At 33.9% G+C, this 22,674-nt stretch overlaps 1 protein-coding gene across 1 annotated transcript; it reads right to left on the reverse strand.

Moving 5' to 3' along the window:
- Positions 1-883: 883 nt before the first annotated feature.
- LOC111381393 lies at positions 884-1,477 on the reverse strand. Its single transcript, XM_023005169.1, has one exon. It carries the CDS (start codon positions 1,475-1,477, stop codon positions 884-886), a length of 594 nt encoding a protein of 197 aa, XP_022860937.1.
- Between the last annotated feature and the right edge of the window lie 21,197 nt (positions 1,478-22,674).

Below are 22,674 nucleotides of genomic sequence, written 5' to 3' on the forward strand. Positions count from 1 at the left end.
GCTCAAGCTTTCAAGATTTATTTTGCTCCCATTATCCTTTCCTCATCTACTCTTTCTTTAAGAATATGGTATGTCTTGAGATGAACCTTTTTTTTTTCTCAATTGGGGTTATAAAATTGATATCCAAATGTATCTTTTTAATATTCCACAAACATGCATTTATCTAATTTAAAATAAGCATATCCGTTTTAGTGCAATTCATGTTCTCATGAAACCGCAAATGTATGGGATTGTTGTACAAGTAATAGAAATAGCAAGTTTCGAGTTTATTTTTTCTATGAGGAATAAGGTTTAAAAAATAGTTCAGTAATTATTATTAAATTTTAGTGAATAGCGATAGCAAAAGAGTGATTTTGTGGTTGTTTATGCTCCTAATCTAAACTAATAACGTAAGTAAATTTTTGTTTTTACCAAATGCGAATGCATTTTTATTAGGTTCATGATTTTCCCTATTTTCTATCTATTTCAATTATCAATTAATAATTGTTATAGTTGGGTCTACCAACAATAACCAAACTCACTTATAACCCTTAAAATTAATCACCAACAAGTAAAAGGAGATAACCAACAATTTAATAGCAACCAAATGAAACCATTACAACTCAAGAACTGAGGTAGAGAAGAAAAGATAGAAGATAGAATAGAGAAAGAAGTAAGAGGAAGCTGAGAGAGGAACTTACGAGAACATGATTCTAACAACCCCTCCTTCCTGTCATCCAGCGCACTTATAACCGAAAGGTAATGAGAAAAAAAAAAACAGTAAAGGAAAATAAAGGAAAAAGTGTGTTTTCTACTGTGACAATTTCTCATTCAACAAAATGACGCCGTGTCACTTAAAACAAAAACTACCCTTTCTTCAAATCATATTCCATTAGCCATTACTTCATCTTTTTTCTTCCCTGGCTCTGTGATTCCTTTTCTTCCTCCATCCCAACTCCAGTTGGTTTCCTATCTTCCTTGTTCCTCTCAATAACATCCCTTCCTTAAAACAACATTGTCCCCAAGGTTCTATTAGAGATTGTTTCTCACGCACAAGATGATCTGGGAATGTAAGAACTGGGGTATCCCTATCCCCAATCTTCTTCTTCAAAAGGGAGACATGGAATACCGAATGGACTTGAGCTCTCGTTGGCAGCACCAATTTATTTACAACCTTACCCAGTTTCTGAATTACTTTGTAGGGACCATAATACTTTGCCGCTAGTTTCTTGTTGATCCTCTTAGCCACAGATTGTTGAGCATAGCGGTGAAGTTTGAGATAGACCCAGTCTCCTAGTTGGGATTCCCTTTCATTCCTGTGTTTATTAGCATATAGTTTCATTCGAGCCTTAAATTGTGCCAAATTTCCCTGTAGGATATGATCAATTTTATGCCTCTTTTGAAATAGATTATCCACTGCAGTGACATCGATTTGCTGGTAAGGTCTCAAAGCTAACCGTGGAGGTTGGATGCCATAAAGTGCCTCAAAGGGTATCATTTTAATAGAGGTGGTACCACCACTCAGCTAGACTAATCCACTTACTTGATTGTCTAGGTTGTTTGAAAACAATGCATCTCAGGTACATCTCTAGACATTGATTTAATCTTTCAGTTTGCCCATCTGTTTGGAGATGGTAAGCCAAACTCAATTGTAACTTGACCCCATTTGTTTGAACAATCCTTGCCAGAATTCACTAGTGAATATTTTATCTCTATTCGTGATAATGCTTTACGGCATTCCCTGAAGTTTGTAGATGTTGTCCAAGAACAATTTTGCTACTGTTTCAACTGAGTAAGGATGTGATGTTGCTAGGAAATGCCCATATTTGGTGAAACTATCCACCACAACTAGTATTACATTCTTCCTTTCAGAGGTAGGCAATCCTTCTATAAAATCCATAGAAATATGACGTCACGCGTACTGAGGTTCAGGTAGTGGCTGTATGAGTCCAGGATATTCTACATGTTCCCCTTTACACCTTTGACAAACGTTACACTCCAACACTGCTTGTTTAATCTCTTTAATCATACCAGGCTAGTAAAAGTGACACTTAGCTCTATGTATACTAGCTTGAACTCCAAAATGTCCCCCTTCCTGTGATGAATGAATGGCCTCAATTAATTTCTTCTTCACTTTTCCTCCATAACCAACATATAGTCTGGATTTAAATTTGAGTATTCCATTCCTGTAGGTGTAATCTGGTTCTGAATGTGTATTGAGGAGTAGTGCAGTGATTTACTTCTAGCCTCATTATCCCCTTGAGTTAACTATTACTAATCTCTCGCATCCAACTTGGTACTATAGTAGTGATAGCGAAGCACTCAACATCATTAGTGGTGTCTCTCCTGGATAAGGCATCATCCACTTTGTTATCTACCTATTTCTTGTACTGGATTTCATAGCTAACCATTTCTGTTGCAAGGGGATAGTAATTTTTTGTTCTAGCATATATTTAAATGCTTGATGATCTGTCTTAAGGCTAGAAGCTCCTTCTCATAAATGGCTAAACCCAAATTTCTGCTATTAATCCCCTTACTCATATAGGCAATGGGTCTTTTATTTTGCATCAATATAGCCCCCAATCCCCCATAGCATGCATCAATCTCAATAATAAAAGTTATGGTGAAGTCTAGGAGGGCCAATAGGAGTGTGGAACTCATAGCAATCTTCAATTCTTGGAATACCATTTCAGCCGTTTCACCCCAATTGAATTTATCCTTTTTTAGCAGGTTAGTCAAAGGCCTAGCTATAGCTCCATATCCACTCACAAACCTCCTGTAATACCTTGTAAGGCCTAAGAACCCTGTCAATTGTTTAATGTTCATTGGCCTAGGCTACTCTTGCATGGCAACTACTTTAGAGGGATCAGCAGCTACTCCCTCAGCAGTAACTACATGTCCCAAATATTCAATTCCCTGCTGTCCAAAAGAACACTTACTCTCCTTTGCATAAAGCTAATGTCTCTTCAGTAATTCTAGGACTTCAGTTACATGCTCACAATGAGTTTTAAGATTAGTGTTGTTGACCAGAATGTCATCGAAAAAGACTAAGACATATTTCTTGAGTTGATCTTTGAACACTTCATTAATCAAGCATTGGAACATAGTAAGAGCACTGGTGAGTCCAAATGACATTACCTTAAACTCATAGAGTCCCTCATGAGTCTTGAAAGTAGTGTTGTGGATATCCTCTTCTGCTACTCTGATTTGGTGGTACCATGCCCTCAAGTCTATCCTGGTAAACCATTTTGCCCCTTTCAATTCATCTAACAGTTCATCAATCAATGGCATATGGTACTTATCTTTAATAGTCAAATTATTGAACTTCCTGTAATCTACACAAAATCTCTAAGTTCCATCTTTTTTCTTTACTAGAAGTACTAGGGAGGCATACAGATTGTTACTTGATTGTATTATTCCACTTTCTTTCATTTCTTTTACCATTCTCTCAATTTCTGTCTTCTGTATATACGGACATCTGTAAGGTCTGAGTTTAAATGGCTGTGCTCCTTCTTTGATTTGTGTATGATGATCATTAAATCCAACAAGAGACAATCCTTTTGGTTCTGAAAAAACTAGGGAAAACCTATCCATTACAGCTTGTACTTCAGTTGGCACAACTTCTGATCCCTTCTCAGTGCTAAGGGTGATATGGCTTATGACCCCATAGTTTTGACTCTTGAACCAACTCTTTTCCTCCACCTCAGTCATCATTTTGAACTCCTCTTTGATGACCTTACTATGTAGTTCCATTTTAGTGCCTTCATAAGTGAACGTTATGCTTCCCTTGCAGAAATCAAAGAGCACAGGATTGAATTGACTTAGCTAATCTACCCCAATACCATATCATTCCCTCCTAATTTAAGTATGCTCACTGGATATTGGAATTCTAAATTATGCATTCTCCAGACCAATGTTTTGCATGCAGCCCCACTAATAAACTTTTCTCCACTTGCCACTGTCACGGATATAGGTTTTACTTGTTGAATTCTACGATTGATATTCCTTGCCAACTGCTCATCTAAAAAGTAGTGGATACTCCCACTATCAATCAAGATGTAGACTCTTCTTCCCTTTATCTTTCCTGGGAGTCTATAGTTCTAGTTCTATTGCTGCCCACTAAGGCATGGATGGAAATTTCCATTATCTTCTCTGAATCTTCTTCTACTTCTTGCCCTCCTTCATCAATTGGTGATTCAGCAACATCATTCCCTTCCTTGTCATCCACCAAAATGAAGTTCAACATCTGATTTTCGCACACATGATCCCTAATGTACTTTTCATCACACTTGCAACATAATCCCAATTCTCTTTTAGTTTGGAAATCAGATAGGGTTATGGCTTTAAATTTCAGGGGTTTGGTGGCATTTTTTAGGCTTGGTTCTAAATGAGGGGTGGATTTATGGGTAGTTTCTGTTGGTTTGAAATTGGATTGAGTCCATTTAGTCTATGAGTAGGGTTTATACGGTTTGGTTCTCTGTTTAGAGCATTAATGGTGTTCTCTTATAAAATAGCCACTTCAAAGGCTTTAGCTAAAGTAGTAGGCTTGATAATTTTCACCATTGATTTTATCTCCTCCTTCAACCTACTGGTGAAAATTGATATATAGTATGACTCAGGCAGGTGGGATAAAGCCAACATCACTTGGAATTTTAACTCCTCAAATTGCTCCTGGTAATCAGTGATGGATCCTTTCCGTGTCAACTTGCTAAATATCTCAATAACCTCCTCAGCTGTATTCTTAGTAAATCTCCTACATAATTCAGTAGATAACAACCCCCAATCTGCATTTGGGTGGCTAGTTATAAAACCATGGAACCATATATCTACTTTTCCCTTCAAGTACATTTCAGCTATACCTATTCTTAACTCATCAGGCACTTGATGTATTTAAAAATACTTCCTGGCTTTCTCAACCATTCTCTAGGGCCTTCTACACTGAAGTAATGGAAATCTATTTTGGGGATTTTGGTATTCATCCTGTAGTCCATCTTAACACTCATCTGGGAAGAATAGTGTCCTGCCCCAGAATTTTGTATTCCCTTTTCAGATGCCATTGGAATAGGGTGCTCTTCTATGTAAATTCCTTTTCCATTCCCCTGTTCTGAGTGATTTCCCGAACCAGGATTCAGTGTTCCTTCGCTCATTTTAGCCAACATTCCAAAAATATTCTCATACCTCTGATTCATCTTAGTCATCAATCCTTCAAGTGTATCCTACCTTCCACAAAGATGCTTCACAACCTGATCCGTACTCTAGTAAACCACACTCAGATCCCCTAGCTCCTTTTCAATCCTTTTAACTTATTCTTCACGTGTTTTGCTTATAGTCTCCATCTCCTTGACTCATGTACTACTCTGATACCAAATGCTACAGTTGGGTCTACCGACAATAACCAAACTCACTTATAACCCTTAAAATTAATCACCAACAAGTAAAAAGAGATAACCAGCAATTTAATAGCAACCAAATGAAACCATTACAATTTAAGAATTGAGGTAGAGAAGAAAATGTAGAAGATAGAAAAGAGAAAGAAGTAAGAGGAAGCTGAGAGAGGAACTTACGAGAATATGATTTTGACAACCCCTCCTTCCTATCATCTAGTGCACTTATAACCAAAAGAGAATGAGAAAAGAAAACACATAAAGGAAAATAAAGGAAAAAGCGTGTTTTCCACTAGGATAATTTCTCATTCAACGAAACGACGCCGTGTCACTTAAGACCAAAATTGTTCTTTCTTCAATTCAAATTCCATTAGCCGGCACTTCATCTTTTTTCTTCTTGGCTCTGTGATTCATTTTCTTCCTCCAACCCCAACTCCATTTGGTTTTCAGTAATCCTTGTTCCTCTCCATAACAATGATCTAGTTAATTTCATATATTTTCTACAATCGATAATACTAATATGTTAAATGCTCTTTTTCAAGATACACCAATGTATGATTAACACAATCCGGTCCTTTTCCTAGTTCGAATTCATATGAAAATCATGCATTTAGTTTAGGTTAGCTAGATGATTGCACATGTCATAGATATTATTCTTAATACCTATTGTCCATGTGTTGACTTTACCGACTTCTAAACTTATTGTGAGTATTCTTACACTATAACAAGTAACTAACTATTAAATTGATGGGTAAATAATTAAATAGTGTAATGGGAATGCAAAATCAATTAAGAAAAGGCAAGAAATATCTAAATTAAAGTCTTAAATTGAAACAAACAAAAATATGATTTCTCAATCATCCAATACAATTGAAAAACTAGCCCAACATATTTAGCATTAAATTACACAACAACAATTGAAAACTTTATCACCTGGGAAGAAGAAATATTGAAGAAATAGGAATTTTTCACGTTCTTGGTATGAATGTTAAATCTGGATGAAGAATCTTCAATATCCTATACAATTCGCCTTGATTCCACATTATTAGCCTTGTTCTTCACATAACAAATATGTAAAATATGTGATTTTTAAGTCAAAGGGAGGTTCTCAACGTTGTGAACAGCTTTTGGTATATATAAAGTGTCAAAAAATTGTATATCAAAAGTTTTCAAAATAGGATGAACAAATTTTTTTTCTTAGAATTGAACCATGCTTAAGCATTGTTCATTGGGTGTGTAAGCACAATACACAATGATTTAGCCTCAGGTAGAAATTCTTGTGACCTTACTATCGCAAAGCTTACAGGCCTACGCTTGAGCACAATACAAAATTTTAGGGCCAATTTTACAAATTGGTCCCTAAACTTTTCACAATGTATTTTTGATCATTTCACTTGTGATTTCATCCCTTTAGCTTTCAATTGACTCCAATTGAGCTTGTAGCATCTTCACTCTTCATTTTATGTCCCGACGTGACTATTGAAATGTTGCAATTTAGTCCCAATAGTTTTACTTCCGCCATTTTCTCAGTTTTTGCTTGTTTTCTTTAGTTCTTCATCAAGTCACGACTTTTACCTAATAGACATAATATAACACAAATTAGGCTATATTTCATCAAAAGAACTATAAATTTCATTATTTAAAGCCCCGGATAAGTGTTTGAGATACACTTATTAAACTCTCAAAACTTGCACATTTGTTTGCCCTCAAACAAAATCATAGCCTAACTTAAAACAAACACAAAGAATGCAAAAATATTTAGCTAACTAAAAATCGAAATCATGATTTCAAATCTAAGCACAACTTCAATACAAAGTCGACATGTGTGTGAAATATTAAGCATAGGTTCATGAATTCATAAGTTGTTCCATTCCCGATCCTTAATAGTCAAATATGTTCTTGTCCTTACTCATGAGATTTACACACCCTCAAACTTGTTCTTTTCGCTCTTTAAGTGTGTGATCTAAGGTTGACTTTGAAACAATCCAACCTCTCTAGTTTTGGAAAATCTCACCAATTGCAGTTTAACATGTCAATAAACAAGGATTCTCTTTTAATTTTGATTGCTTCAGAACTTAACTAGGCTAATAATCCCTAAATAAGTGTTTGGGACTTAAGGATAAAGTGTAATCGCTTGCCTCGGATCATTTTCCACCTTCATTTTACTTCCTTTTTTTTCTTGTTTTCTATTTCCATAAAGTTTAATTACACTCCTGCGATTTAAACTTAACTTTGTCTTTATTTGTTTATTACTAAACAACTCTTTCACCACCTTATTCTAGCACAACAATCTTAAGACAAAATTCTATTTGTGATTGTTTTGTTGATACAAACCCATGATCCTCATCTTTAGAATAGGCTTTACGTGCTATTCCCTTCTTATTGTTACTGCGTTGAATTTCAGTTTGTGTAACAGAAATGAATACCATGAAGACGAATTCAAGTCAAATAACCACTGGTACGAATAATGTGGTTTCGCCTTTGGCTATACTACTTCAAAATACTATAATCCTACATAAGAAAAAATTGAATTTTTTTTTGAGGCATAGACTTCAAGAGATGGTAATAAAAGTTGCTGTTCTATCTTACCACTCTAAATTTGGTGAAGTTTTTGAAAGAGACTGCACCAATGGTACAAGAAGGAGAAAATAATCATAAATCGATTATTGTTTTGGATGCATTGAAGCTCTCGAACTTCCTATGCGAGAACAATATATTATACGAATTGGACAATACACTATGTAAAGTGAATAGTTCAAAGGACTCAGCCAAGGATCTATAAGATTCATTGGAAACGAAGTACAAGACCGAGGATGCTGGAACCAAAAAGTTCACTAAGTTTTTGTACTACAAGATAGTAGACTCCAAAATAGTGATTAGTCAAGTACAAGAACTTCATGTTCTACTACATGACATACATGTCGAAAAGATGGAATTAGGCCATTCTTTCCAAGTTACAGCCATAATTAAGAATCTCCCTCCTATGTGGAGAGACTTCAAAAACTATCTCAAGCACAAATACAAGGAGATGGGCTTGAAGAAACTTATAGTCTGCTTGAGGATTGAAGAAGATAATAGAAAAACTAAGAGAATGTCTATTGTCCAACTTAGAGCAAACTTCAACGAAATTGATTCAAAGATTTTCAACAAAAAGCGCAAGATCTCCAGTGATGTATCGAGAAAAGACAACTCTAAGAAAGCCAAGAAGATTAAAGATAATTGTTACAATTGTGGAAAGGTCGGACATCATTCAAGCGAATATCGAAAGCTGAAGAAGAGCGCACAAGCAAACATTATAGAAAGAGACACCATGTCTGAAGGGATATAATAAATGAATCTATTTGCAGTTGTTTCTAAATTCAGCAATGTTGGAAATTCAAAAGAGTGGTGGGTTGACACTGGTGCTACCCTTCATGTTTGTGCAGACAAGACAATGTTCTCCAACTGTCGAGAATTGAATGGAGATCAACTCTTCATAGGAAATTCTACAAGTTCCAAAGTGGAAGGAAAGGGAAAGTTAATTTGAAGATAGCAAAGAACTTGACAATGTCCTATATGTGCCAAATATTCGCAAGAATCTTGTATCCTGGTCTTTACTTAGCAAAAATAGCTCTAACCGTGTATTTGTATCCGATAAATTTGTACTCGCTATGAATGAGATGTATATAGGAAAAGGACACATATGTGATGAAATATTCAACATAGAAGTTCTTACAATTTTACCAAGGCAAAGCATTATAAATAAAAATTCTATTTTCGTTTATATGTTTGAGTTGTCTTGTTTATGGCATAGTCAATTAAGATACATGACTTACAAATCTTTAAGCAAATTAATGAATCAAAGTTTAATTTTGGTCCTTACAATTGGTCCTAATCATAACTATGAAGTATGTGTTGAAGCAAAGTTTGCTAAAACACTATTTCACTCGGTTCAAAGGATCACATCACCTTTAGAGCTAATACATAATGATATTTGTGATATGAAATCTGTTCAAACTAAAAGTGGTAAGAAGTACTTTTTTACTTTCATTGATGATTGTACAAGATATTATTATGTTTTTCTAGAATAAAGAATTTTGCTCCGAATATGGAATTATTCATCAAACAACAATACCTTACTTTTATCAATCGAATGATGTTGCTGAACGCAAAAAATCAAACTCTTAAAGAGATGATGAACGTAACGTTGTTGGTTTAGGTCTACCCCATAACTTGTTGGGGAAAGTTATTCTAACTGCAAATAGCATTTTTAACAAGATAGCTCTCAAGAAAATAGAGGAAATTCCATATAAACTATGGAAAGTTATCCTCCATCCTACCAGCACTTGAAAATATGTGAGTGTTTGGTTAAGATTGAAATACCTAATCCTAAACAAATGAAAATTGGTTGCATATTTATTGGATACACTAGTAATAGTAGTGCAATCATTTTCTTATACATAAACCTGAAATTCAAGACGTACATGAGAGAACCATAAGTGAATCAAGAAATACATCATGCTTTGAGAATTTTTTCCATGTGAAGACAAGGAAAATGCAATTTCAAATAAAAGAACTTACGAGACTATAAATGAAGCTTCAAATGAGGAAGAACCAAGTCACAGTAGAAGAGCTAAGATATCTATGAAGTTTGGCCTAGATTTTCTAACCTATATGGTAGAAAATGTCCAAAAACTTTCGATGAAGCAAGGCCTACACCGAAAGCACTACATTGGAAAGAAGCTATCAATAATGAGATACATTTTATAATGTAAAACCATATTTAAGAGTTAATTTACTTACCTCCGGAAACAAGTGTGTGGGATGCAAATAGATTTTCAAAAATAAACTGAAACCTGATGGTTACATTGATAAATATAAGGCTAGGTAGATGGCCAAAGGATATAGACAAAAATGACTTGACTTTTTTTATACCTACTCACCCGTTACTAGAATCACTTCGATAAGACTTTTAATTGCAATTGTGGCAATACACAGTCTTGAGATTTATCAAATGGATGTAAAAATGACATTCTTAAATGGGGAGTTAGAAGATGAGATATCCATGGAACAACCCAAAGTGTTCGTCTCTCCTTAATCACAAGCAAAAGGTTTGTAAACTTGTTAAGTTCGTCTATGGATTGAAACAAGCTCTTAGACAATATTACCAAAAGTTTGACAAAACAGTCAAACTAATTTAAGATAAATGAGTGTAATAAGTGTGTATACATTAAACATATACTGAATGCCTATGTGATTGTATGTCTATATATAGACGATATGTCAATAATAGGCAATAGCCACGAAATGATGCTAAAACATTAAGAAAATGCTAACGAAGCATTTTGATATGAAAGACTTGGGTGTGGTGATGTGATACTATATATTAAGAATTTAAGATTTCTAGAACATCGGAAGAAATTGTTCTTTTTCAATCTCACTATGTTGAAAGTATACTTAAGAAGTATAATGTATTAGAGGAAAGTTTTATGAAAATCCCTATTAACACAAATTTACACTTAGTAAAAAATATGGGTGAGTGTCCATCACAACTAAAGAGTTCACAGATGATAGGCAATCAAATGTATATTATGAACTGCACTCGACCAAAACATAGCTCTTGCTGTAAATAAACTTAGTGGATTCACAATTTATTTAAGTCATGATCATTGAAAGGCTTTAACAAGGGTTTTTAGGTACGAGAAGTGTACTTTAATCTACGGATTATACTTCTGAAAATATCCAGCAGTATTGGCATGATATTGTGATGAAAATTGGATATCCGACATGAAAATTTCAAGTCTAATGTGCCTATATATTTACCGGTGATAGAGCTACTGTATCATGTAATTCAGTAAAGCAAATGTGTATAGTTCGAAAAACGATGAAATCTGAGTTCATTGCTTTGGATAAAGTTGGAGAAAAAGCAGAATGACTTTGTAACTTTTTTTAAAGATACTCCATGTTGGCCCAAGCCGGTACATGCAATAAGTATACAATGTGATAGTTTATTGGATTGCCATGAAGCAGCATGTATAATAGTAATTCTAGACAAATACGTCACACACACAATACCATTAAACAATTGATCTCTAATGGCATAATCTCCATATATTATGTGAAATCAAAGGAGAACATTGCAGATCCACTTACAAAAGGTCGACCTAGAGATCCGATACGTTGTCTATGGAGAGAAATGGGATTAACACCTACTACGTAAAAGTTTTTGTAATGGTAATTCTACCTTATTGACTGGAAATCCTTAGATCTTGGTTCAAAAGGACAACTAAGCTATGAGGATTCAATAAAGCACTTAAGAAATTATTTCCTAACTCATTCCTATGATATTAAAGTGCTTTTTGTAATGTACTATTTTAATATCATTTCTGTGATATTAAAGTGCTTTCTACATAGTGATTAGGTTGATATATTCTTGCTTAAGTCAAGTGGAGTAGGATAGAACACTCTTAATAGGAGGTCACCTATATAAGGGTGAAATGGGGCCACTTCAATGACAATTTCGAGACTAAAATTCTCTAAACACTTATGAAACCCAAGAGCTGTTCAGGGCCAAAATGAACTAATTCATGAGAACCATGGATGGATTAGAGAAGAAATCTATATGAGTATCGTTGTCTTGGTTTACATTAACAGTTGAATGGTTCAAGACATCACATTTACAAATTAACCAAGTAAGTTCGATAGAACTTCGCTAAGGAAGGTTTAACGTCGGAAGCTATCTTACTTGATGCAGTGTTTTTTCGCTCTCTTTACAATGCATCATAATTTTTGTATTGCATATGCATATCATTTTTGTGACTTAAAGTGCTTTCTACAGAGTAATTAAAGGTTAAGATACTCTTGATTAAGTCAAGTGGAGTAGGATAGAACACTCTTAATACGAGGTCACCTATGTAAGGGTGAAATGGGGCCACTTCAATGAAAATTTCGAGACTAAAATTCTCTAAATACTTATGAAACCCAAGAGCTGTTCAGGGCCAAAATGAACTAATTAATGAGAATCATGGACGGATTAGAGAAGAAATCTTTGTGAGTATTGTTATCTTGGCTTACATTAACGGTTGAATGGTTTAAGACATCACATTTACCAATTAACCAAGTAAGTTTGATAGAACTTCACTAAGGCAGGTTTAAAGCCGGAAGCTACCTTACTTGATGCAGTATTTTTTCGCTCTCTTTACAATGCATCAAAATTTTTTCATTGCATATACATAGTCAAATTTCCATTCACGTGGAAGATTGTTGGAAATTGGTTTTAAAATTGAGAAAGTTGGTTAACTATTAAAACCAAGAATTGTGAAAAGTGACTTTCATGTCAACTTCGATCAAATAATTGAACTTGATTTGATGGTTAAACTACAAATATAAATTGGCCAACTTGTTTTTCTCGTCGAGTAGATCGTTATGGTATATTTGAAATCTCAAAATCAATTCTGGATGAATGAAAAATTTGGTCCAAAATTGTGAAAAAATAGAGAAAGAACTGGCCTGAATTTTGCCTAAGTCCATCGCTTGCATATCACTCCAGTGATAGGCTAGTGAAAGGGAGGGAAAAAGTTTTTGCTAAAAATTTGACACTGGCGCTCGAGCTACAGGAAGCGATTCTTCTCTTCGCAAAGTTGCGAGGTTTTATGCATGTCACTTCACCCACACCCCCTCATCCTCTGTAAATAGGACCCTTTGGACGTTTAGAATGTATCCCATATTACTTTTGCATTGAGCATTGCACAAATCTCTTGCCAAAACCCTTCAAAATTCCATATCATTTTAGTTGCAGAGAGGATAAATTCCGTTTGAGTTTGAAGTGCTTCTACCACATGTTGAATACAGTGTATCTTAGAAGAAAAGTGCCATAAACTCTTAGCACCGTTGCATGGCCATTTTGTCTTAAGAAGAAAGTGTTATCACTTGCCTCGGATTGTTTTCCACCTTCATTTCACTTCCTTTCTTCTTCTTGTCTTCTACTTCTATAAAGTTTAATTTTGCTCCTACGATTTAAATATTTTTTCTTCATCTTCGTTTGTTCATTACTAAACAACCCTAGGAAGATGCGGTGATTCTGGTGAAATCCAATGTAGATCCAACTTTTGACTCACTTATGGGATCCTAGTGGTCCAGGCAGGGGGGGCATAGGTGGTACATAGTTGTCGTCCACTCGTGCCATAAGGTGTTGGGTTAAGTCCCGGTTGATAATGGTTTTTAATCAAGTCGATCTATTTGTGTTAAATTTTTGGGTGTTGCTGTGCATGCAGCCATTTTTATGGCGATTTTAACCGTTGGACTTGACCATTTCCTTTATATTGCGTGCAGATACACGAGGACTCCATTATATCTTGCCACTTAATATCACAGAAACAATATCTACAATGGACAAACAAGTATCTGGATTTGAACATATTCTTGCAATAAATTTGGAACTAGGATGATCCTGCTATAACAATTAGCAATTTATTTTATTTATTATTATTATTATTATTTGGAGTTGGGGGGTTTTTTGAATTTTTTTTTTTTTTTTTTTTTTTTTTTTTTTGGGGGTGGGGGGGGGGGGGTGCTCGGGACACAAATTTCTGCAGTAAGAATAGTTCCGGATGGGCATGTTATGGTCACAAACTATTGATCCTGTTACGAAGACAATTGCAAGCTGTAGTAGCAACTTCTCGGGAGCTTCTCCGACTATTTTCCTACTTTAAATTTGTTTTTGATGTATGTTTGTTTGATTTGCTACCAACTGTTTCCTCGCACTTGAATTCACATTATCTAAAAATTCTTCAGTTACCATAAAAATGAAAAAAGAAAAACGACAAAAATGGAAAGCAAAAGATATGAATTTTTGCAAGATTCTAAGATTTGGACTCTTGATGGTTCACAAGATCTCACCAGAAAAATACTTGTTCCTCTTCCTTGGGCTTCTTTTATTGAGAAAAAGAAGGTTTTTGATAAGTGTATTTTGAACGCTTATGTAGGTTATTTAATGATGATATTTTGTATTACTTTTTATAATTTATAGCATAATCTTGTGTACATTTTGTTAGATAAAACTCAATACTTGAAGGTAAAATTGGAGAAAATAAACGAAATTCGAGTGAAAGAGGAAGTAATTCAAAGTGTATGGATCAAAATGCAAAAATCCAAAAGTTGATACAGACTACACATTCATGAATTAAGTATGTTGGAGATCAATTGGATGTGAAAGGAAGACAAATTTCGAATTTTGCAAGAAAATAATGACTAAATCATACATGGAGAAGAAAATCAAGGACCAAAATGCATTCAGCCCTATAGATACACTCAAATGGTACTAATTCAGCTCTGTATGTGCCCTCAATTATCAAAAACCAAAGCCTAACCTGGTTAAGTCGCGATCGCATAATGCTATTCTGGGGACGAAATTCCAGTTTTCTTTTATAAGTTGAACTGTACATGGAAAGTGCTACAGGCTGCAATTTAACCTAATTGAAGAAGCAGAAAATGGACAAGACCATAATCTATCATAGAGAACGCACCTAGCAACCGATTGAGAGCCAATTAACATTAAGAATTATAATTTGAAAGCACGGGAATTAAGATTAAAAAAAAAAAAAAAAAACAAGAGATTGATTTTTTATTAGGCTTCTTGTATTTTTCTATTTTTTGGATGATGTCTTTTCAATATTATTCGTATAATTTTCATCAGAAAACGCTAGGCTAAATTCTTACTTTTATTGAATGAAGATGAAACCATTGGTTATTTATTTTTAATTCAAAGACTAGAAGTTTAGTGTATTTGTACATTCTTGATTAATCTTGCATGAATTGTTCATTTTTTCTTTATTTGATCGCCTAATCACAACATTTCATGATGAAAGCAACGAGCTTATTCCTACGCACACAGTTTCAGATTGTAGAGTTTACATTGACTATCGCAAACTCAACAGCGCCACTAGAAAATTCACTTTCCCTTCCTTTAACTGATTAGATGTTGAACAAGGTTATCATGCACCCACGTTATTGTTTTTTGGACAGGTATTCAAGGTATAATCAGATTTCTATCGCACCGATGATTAGGAGAAGACGACATTCACTTTTTCTCTTTGCAAATAGAGACTTTTAGTTGGTGCAATGCTCGACCACTTTTAGTATTGCATGATGTCTATATTTTTTGACATGGTAAGGAACTATGTTGAGGTCTTCATGATGATTTCTTAGTATTTGAGTCATCATTTAATGAATTCTTAGATCACTTAGTGGTGGTGTTGCAATGATGTGAAGAACCCGACATCATATTTAATTGGGAAAAGTGTCACTTTATCGTTCAAGAAGAGTTTATTTTGGGCACTTGATTTCAGTTATGGGCATTGAAGTTGAGAGGCCTATGATACAAGTGATAGAGAAAGCTATCTCCACCAAATTCAGTGAAAGACATCAAAAGTTTTTTGGGACATTCATGTTTTTGTCAGCGTTTCATCAATGACTTCTCAAAAACCACCAAACCTTTTCCAGCTTAATGAAAAGGATACTCTTTTCCACTTTTATAAACAATGTCCAGTTGCTTTCAACACTCTTAAAGAAATGTTGGCCTTGACTACTGTACTCGTTACAAAAATAGACGCCACAATTTTGTTAGCCTATCGCCTGGATGTTGCTCGAGTGACAAAAATAGAAACCCTATCGCTCTCCTATCGCCCGTCTCTCGCTAGAGTACAAACCGTCGCTCACTTATCGCTTGCTCCTCGCTTGAGCGACAGTGTTATGCATGAAACGCTACTTCACATTTTTGTAGAGTTTTACACTACCCAAACTACCTAATTGTCCTTAACTTTAAATACTCAGTACCTTGCACGAAATTTGGATGGTTGTTCATTGTGCCTCTTCTAACACATTCATTACATTCTTTGAAGATCCAAGAGCTTGGTCATGTATTGATTCAATCTACTTACTCTTAAGATTATACAACCACAAATTGGGGAAAAACATCGAATCCATTGAATCCAAAACACCCTCAGGAAGGTACTTTCTTAATTGAACTTCAGAGTCTATTGAATATTGAGAGAGGTTGGACTTCAAAATTAGAAAGAGTACAATAATTGGTTATTCTTGGTGATCCACTTAGAACAGACAATTGTTGAGATAAGGCGCTAGTGGTTTCAGCAGGATCTTGGAGGTTATAGGAAGTAGATCGGAAAGACTAGTGGAATTGGCTAGGGAGCATCTAACTGTAAATCCTTATTGTCTATAGTGGATGTTATTAGCTTGATTCTGGAGTTTTAACCCAGTCGGGTTTCTCTGTCAACATACATGGTGTTATTTACTGCTTTCTTACTACAAACTGCACCAATTCAACTTAGGACAATTGGAATGTTTGATTAACCATCTAGAAATAATTAAAAAGTGACACGTTGCTTTTAATTGCGTTAATTCCGCACGAAAGTCAAACTTAATCACTAACCGAATCCTTTACAAATCTCACATGTGATTCACTATAAAAGTAGGACACTTGTTGAGGCTTATTGGAAAACTCCAATTCTACCGAAAATGAGCTTTTGGTGGTGGTATTTTCTTTTGAAAAATTTAGGTCTTACTTGATTGGCTTAAAGTTTATTTTGTTACAAATCATGCAGCACTGAAGTACTTAATGAACAAGAAGGATATAAAGCCGTGATTAGTTAGATGTATACTTCTTTTGAAGGAGTTTGATTTATCAATCAAGGATAAAAGGGGGACCAAGAATCTGATAGCGGATCATCTATCATATTTGGGGTCCAGAGAACAGGAATCTACGGATGAAATTAAGGAAGTATTTTCAGATGATAAGCCTCTGTAAATTGGGACAGCACCTTGGCGTGCAAATTATGTGAATTACCTTGTTAGTTCCGTTATTCTACTGAAATATTGGAGTCAATAAAAGAAAAAAATTCTCCAGTTACCTCAAGCACTAATTTTGGGATGACCCTTTCTCTATAGATGGGATTCACATGAGGTCATTCGTCATTATGTGCCGGAGGAAAAACAAGGAGAACTTCTATAATATTGTCTCACTCTTCGATATAGTGTCAGTTTGCTGCAAGCGATATAATGGTAAAATTTCTACAATCGAGGTTTTCTAACTTGGTGTCCTATGGTAAAATTGACTTGGGAGTCGTCGGCCCAAAACTCGCTATAGGGGTCGTTTTAGTCGCTTAATGTAGAAGAGCCTGCACATAAGACGTGAAAAATTGAAGAAAAAAAGAAAAAAAATGATGAGCTTAAAAATATGAATTTATAAAATGTAAAACTATATTTGTAATCAAAGTCACGAGGAGAAAAGAAAATATCCATACAAAATGAGCTTTTATTTAAAGGTCGTAATATGCTTTAAATGGTTTGACTTTCATAAATAGAAGAATAAACTTATTAGCAGTGATGTTCAACATGCCACTTCTCACAAAATTAAGGTTTGGAGTCCCGCTGACAAAGGATTGGTGAACTTTACACAAATGGGTCACTTATACAATTTATTCTGTGTTAACTTGAACTAAGTGTGTGGGAAGATTTACTGATCATTGATTATGCTTGTGCATGCTATCGACTGCAAATTTTGAGTTATTGTATATTGATGTTAATTATTTATTTATTTATTGGATATTGATCCCTTCTCCTTTGTGACAAAAAGGTGTAGAGTGATTATTTCGATAAGGGGAGAGGATATAGAAGAAGAGACTATATCATCATATTTTTATATGTTGAGAGAAAAATGCATGTTACGGGGAGTGAAATGATGTTTTGTAATATTAATGTTTCATATTTTTGTAATATTAATATTTCAGTTGGTGTTTTGATTGACATTAGTATTACTCCTCATTCTAGGATGCTTATTTATGATCATGTGCCTATATTACTATATTTCCTGTATCACTTGTTTTTACACATGGCATTTGAATTGTCAGGTTTAACAAGGAATGCAAGAAACAAGACCTGGGTAGATTAATTTTTGTGTTTTACTACCTTGACTTTAATTGTATAGTTTTGTCACAAAATGCCAAAGGGTGAATTTGTTAGATTTTATGTAATTGACAATTTTGTAAACAAAAGGACTGAAATAAATATGTTGTAAAAAGAGGAAGATCGCCATAAGTGATTTTTCCAAGCAAATACTGACATTCCATGATCTAATTTTGAAGGTAAGGTCCTCATAAGCTGATGAAGTTACTGTAATGATATTTTTAAAATTTATGAAAGTTCCTCTAACCCTAATTAGTGAGTTTGGTTTGTAAAAAATAAGTTGCATTTTACCCAATTTGTGACGTGTGTTTTCAAATAAACTGTTGAGAGATTGAATATTTATTTGCAATTTACATTTTTGAACATGATGATTTGAGACTATTGTTTACTGGCAAGGAGACTATCTGTGATCATAGCTGTGTATCATTCATATTGACACATGCTTTTGTTAGCTGTGATTATTTGTGACTGCTAAATGGAATAGTTAGTGATCTTTTTGTTAAATTTCTTGACATTTAGTTAGTGGAATCAAAACAATCTGTGACCAATGTAATTGCAGTGAAATTGATTTCCTATTACCCTTCTATTGACTATATGTGAATTTGTCTACATTAGATGTAAATTTTTGTAGCCTGTGCTGATCTACATGTCACTTCTTTCTTCAATATGTGCTGCTTTTTTATTTAAATGCAACATTTTGCACTTTTTTAATTAATTGTAACTAATTGTGACCTGGTCTCTATACACATTATGTGGTCTGTACTGATCTATGTGTGACTAATGTGATTTGGCTGTTTAGGCTCTGAGTGAAGCACCTTTGTTGTACACAATATATAGAACAATGAAATCAGTTAGCACAATGATACGAATTAGGTCACATTATATTTAAAAGAAAGTCATAAGTCACATATTTCAGGTCATAAGAGATATATGATGTTTTCAGATAAATCTTGTCATAGGAAATTCTTATTTCACGTCACAATATATTTTGAACCTAAATTTGTCACAGATTTCAGGAAATTCATATTTAACGTAACATTATAGTTTAGGTCACACTTTTCAAGTAACAATAATAAGAGATATGTGAATTTGTCAGATATTGTGACACGAAAATTTTACGTCAGGTTACCTTATATTATTTCAGGCCACAATCCTATTTCAAGTCACATTATATATAAATTTCATATTTCAAATTTGTTGTGTACGACATCATTAATAGCTCTAGATCAGATGGATCAATATCATTTATCTCTAAATGTTCAACATAAGATGTAAAAATGTTAAGTGTATGTCATTTCTTAAATATGTTCAATCAATGAAATGATTACATTATAATTCAAGACGTATTCAAAAACTTAAAGTGTGTTTAGTTTGCTATTTTAAAGCCGTTTTCAGCTTTCAATTCTGGAAAACACTAAAAATGTGTTTGTCCTATATTTCTAAAAATATACTTTCGAAAATAAGGATAGATATATAGCATAAGACTAAAAATGCATTTTTGATGTTTTGAATGTTTTTAGTGAATATTCTGAAAATACTTAAAATATGGGAAAATCGTTTAAATAAAGTTTCATTTAAATAAAAATTTTAAAATTTTAAAAAATAAAATTATGAAAACTATAACAATGTCATTAATTTTTGTTTTTATTTTCAGCATTTTAAAATTAATTCATTACTTATTACTTTAATTTTTTAACGAGAAAAAAGCATTATAAGATGCACCAACTTTAACACATATATTGATAATATATTAACACAAAATTGTTCCATTTCTACTGGATAATCAAATTTAATTAAATGAAATATCGTGAAACAAAATTTCAAAATTTCAAACCAAATATATTTTCTAGTTTTTAGTTTTGAGAAATAATTTTTCAAAACGACAAATCAAACGCGTTTTAGAAATCTTAAAATAGACATTCAAAATAGAAAACAGAAATTCAAAACTCAAAATCAAAACACAAATAAAACGGGCCTTTACATTCCCACTGTGAAGCACTTTTTCCTCCAACATTACCACTAAAGGGTGTTTGTGCATAGTCAAATTCATTATTCGTGGATATTTTTTTACAAATTCTTGTGACCATGTTCCTTTAAAGGCTAAGTACACACACATATAGCCACATCTGAAAAGCCACTACAACATTCGCCAACATGTAGTGTTTTATTTGTTTAGCTAATCCCTTCCTTCGTGATGATAATGTGTTTTTAAATAGAAATTTTCCCCAAGGGAACATATCAAGTGTGTCAAAGTCATTCGCAAGTGCAAATATGTATTGGATTGGGGTATAATTAGCAATTAGACATGAGGTGATGAGAAAAATAATCTCAATCTAAATCACTTCGTAGTTAGGTGCCCGATTCAGTGAAAGAAGAAAATCTCTCTGACATCTTAACTTGTTACTACTTTTAAGTGATTAAAATATTCATCCTTAATTGCAGAAGATTTTTTTTTTTTTTTTTTATCTGACATCGATTGATCGCCGTCTCCAGACTGTCGCAATCCAGTAATCAGAAGAATCCAGTAAGAGAAAATCGAATATATTGCCCATTGATGTTAAACCACATTTTTTTGCTTGTTTGGTTGCTTCATTTCCCATAGCTAGATACAATGAATCAATTGCAACTGGACATCGATTTCCCTTCATTGTATATAGTAAGATATATAGGTGTATTTAAAGATGTCTCTCTGGGCAGCATTGAACTTCATAATGTACTTCGTGATGACGCTCTGTATTGAGATTACTGTGATCTTCCTAAGGAGCCATCTGCTTGGCTTTATTAGATATCTCCACTCCGGCATAAATCTAAATGTCAAGCATGTTACTGTGACGTACAACACGTAACACAAACATGTGATTGTGACAAACACATACATGATATTTGTTTATAAATTATGCAAAATCAGGTCAAAAACATTATATAGGTCACAGTACATGTTTAGCTTATCGACAATCCAGCATAGGTTACAAAGCATATTCAGGTCGGAGAAATGGTAATCGGTCAAACTACTATACACAACATAGGTCGCAAGCTCTTCATGCAACAAAATATCCAATTTAGGTCTCAGAGAGAGAGAGAGAGAGAGATTCTGGTCACAAAATACACATATTAGGTCACAAATTATTCAAAATTAGGTCATAGATCGAATTGATGGAAAATCAACATACAGATACACTACAACTCTTATTGGAAAGCAAATGCACAAAAAAACATAAAGTACAAAGATTGGATTTCACCTTCTTCATAGATTTCTTGTCGAAAGCCGACATAATTAATCTCTTTGGTGTAAAAGATTCTTCAACAACTTTCTTTCTTTTTCCATTCTATTTCTCCCTTCTCTTATCATCAACTACGGGTTAAAATCATTTTAAATTCTTCTAAGTGTGAAAATAAATTGTAATAGGGCGATTTCACGAGAGAACTTCGGTAATAATGGTGACGGTTGTACTTGATAAGGAGTTTATGTGAGTTGCCAGTGTATAAAGAAGCAATACGATGAAATTTGGGCTTAATAATGTTTGAAAATGGGTGTACTATTGAGAAAGAACATTCAATGGTAGACGTCATGATAACCGTCACTTTTCTGTTTCCTAAACTCAAAATATATATTAGTGATTGCATATAAGGTTTAAATATTTGCAATAAATTCGACACCAAGAAGAATTCTAATCTTTTCATTTTTAGAAATACTGTTTAACAGAGCATGCATCATTGCAAAAGTCCTAACCAAGATAAATCTTCAAATTGGTTTGGAGATTGAATTTTAGGTGCAACCTTAAGACTGCATATTACATCAATGAAAGCTCAATATAATACTAGGATGTTTACGGTAACACTAAGTAAAATGAACTCAATAAGTAAACATGCCTAAATTACTAATTCAAGTCTTAAAATACTATCTAAAATGTATTAAAAACCATTTAAATGCATGAGTTCCTAAATATAACCCTAAAATACTAATGTAATCCCCAAAAATACGTGTAAAGCAATAATTAATCAAAATAAGCGAAAATGGCTAGAGAAATAGGTTATCTCCCATTAAGTGCTCAATTTATAATCTAGAGCTCGACTTTTTATGGATTTAACCATGGTTTTTCAAAGCGGATTGCACGGGTAGAGCTCTTAATACTATGTTAAGCGTTGCCAATCCCCTTCTTGATTCTTCAAGCTTAAAAAGCTTGTTCTTCATCCTTGAGGTTTCCAATGATTCCACCTATTCTTTCATATGTGCAAACTTTGTATAATCCTTCACTTTTTCCTCTTTAACTTTCCAGCTTTTCTCAATATAGGATGACTTATTGATAGTGACTTAAGTCTGAAATTTTTCTTGCTCATCATCCACCCTCAAAGT

This window comes from Olea europaea, unplaced genomic scaffold (assembly GCF_002742605.1).
Source record: "Olea europaea var. sylvestris unplaced genomic scaffold, O_europaea_v1 scaffold23, whole genome shotgun sequence".
In the NCBI taxonomy this organism is placed as follows: Eukaryota; Viridiplantae; Streptophyta; class Magnoliopsida; order Lamiales; family Oleaceae; genus Olea; species Olea europaea.

Coding starts and splice junctions, on each gene's coding strand:
- LOC111381393 (XM_023005169.1), bottom strand. CDS start 1,477: ATGATACCCTTTGAGGCACTTTATGGCATCCAACCTCCACGGTTAGCT.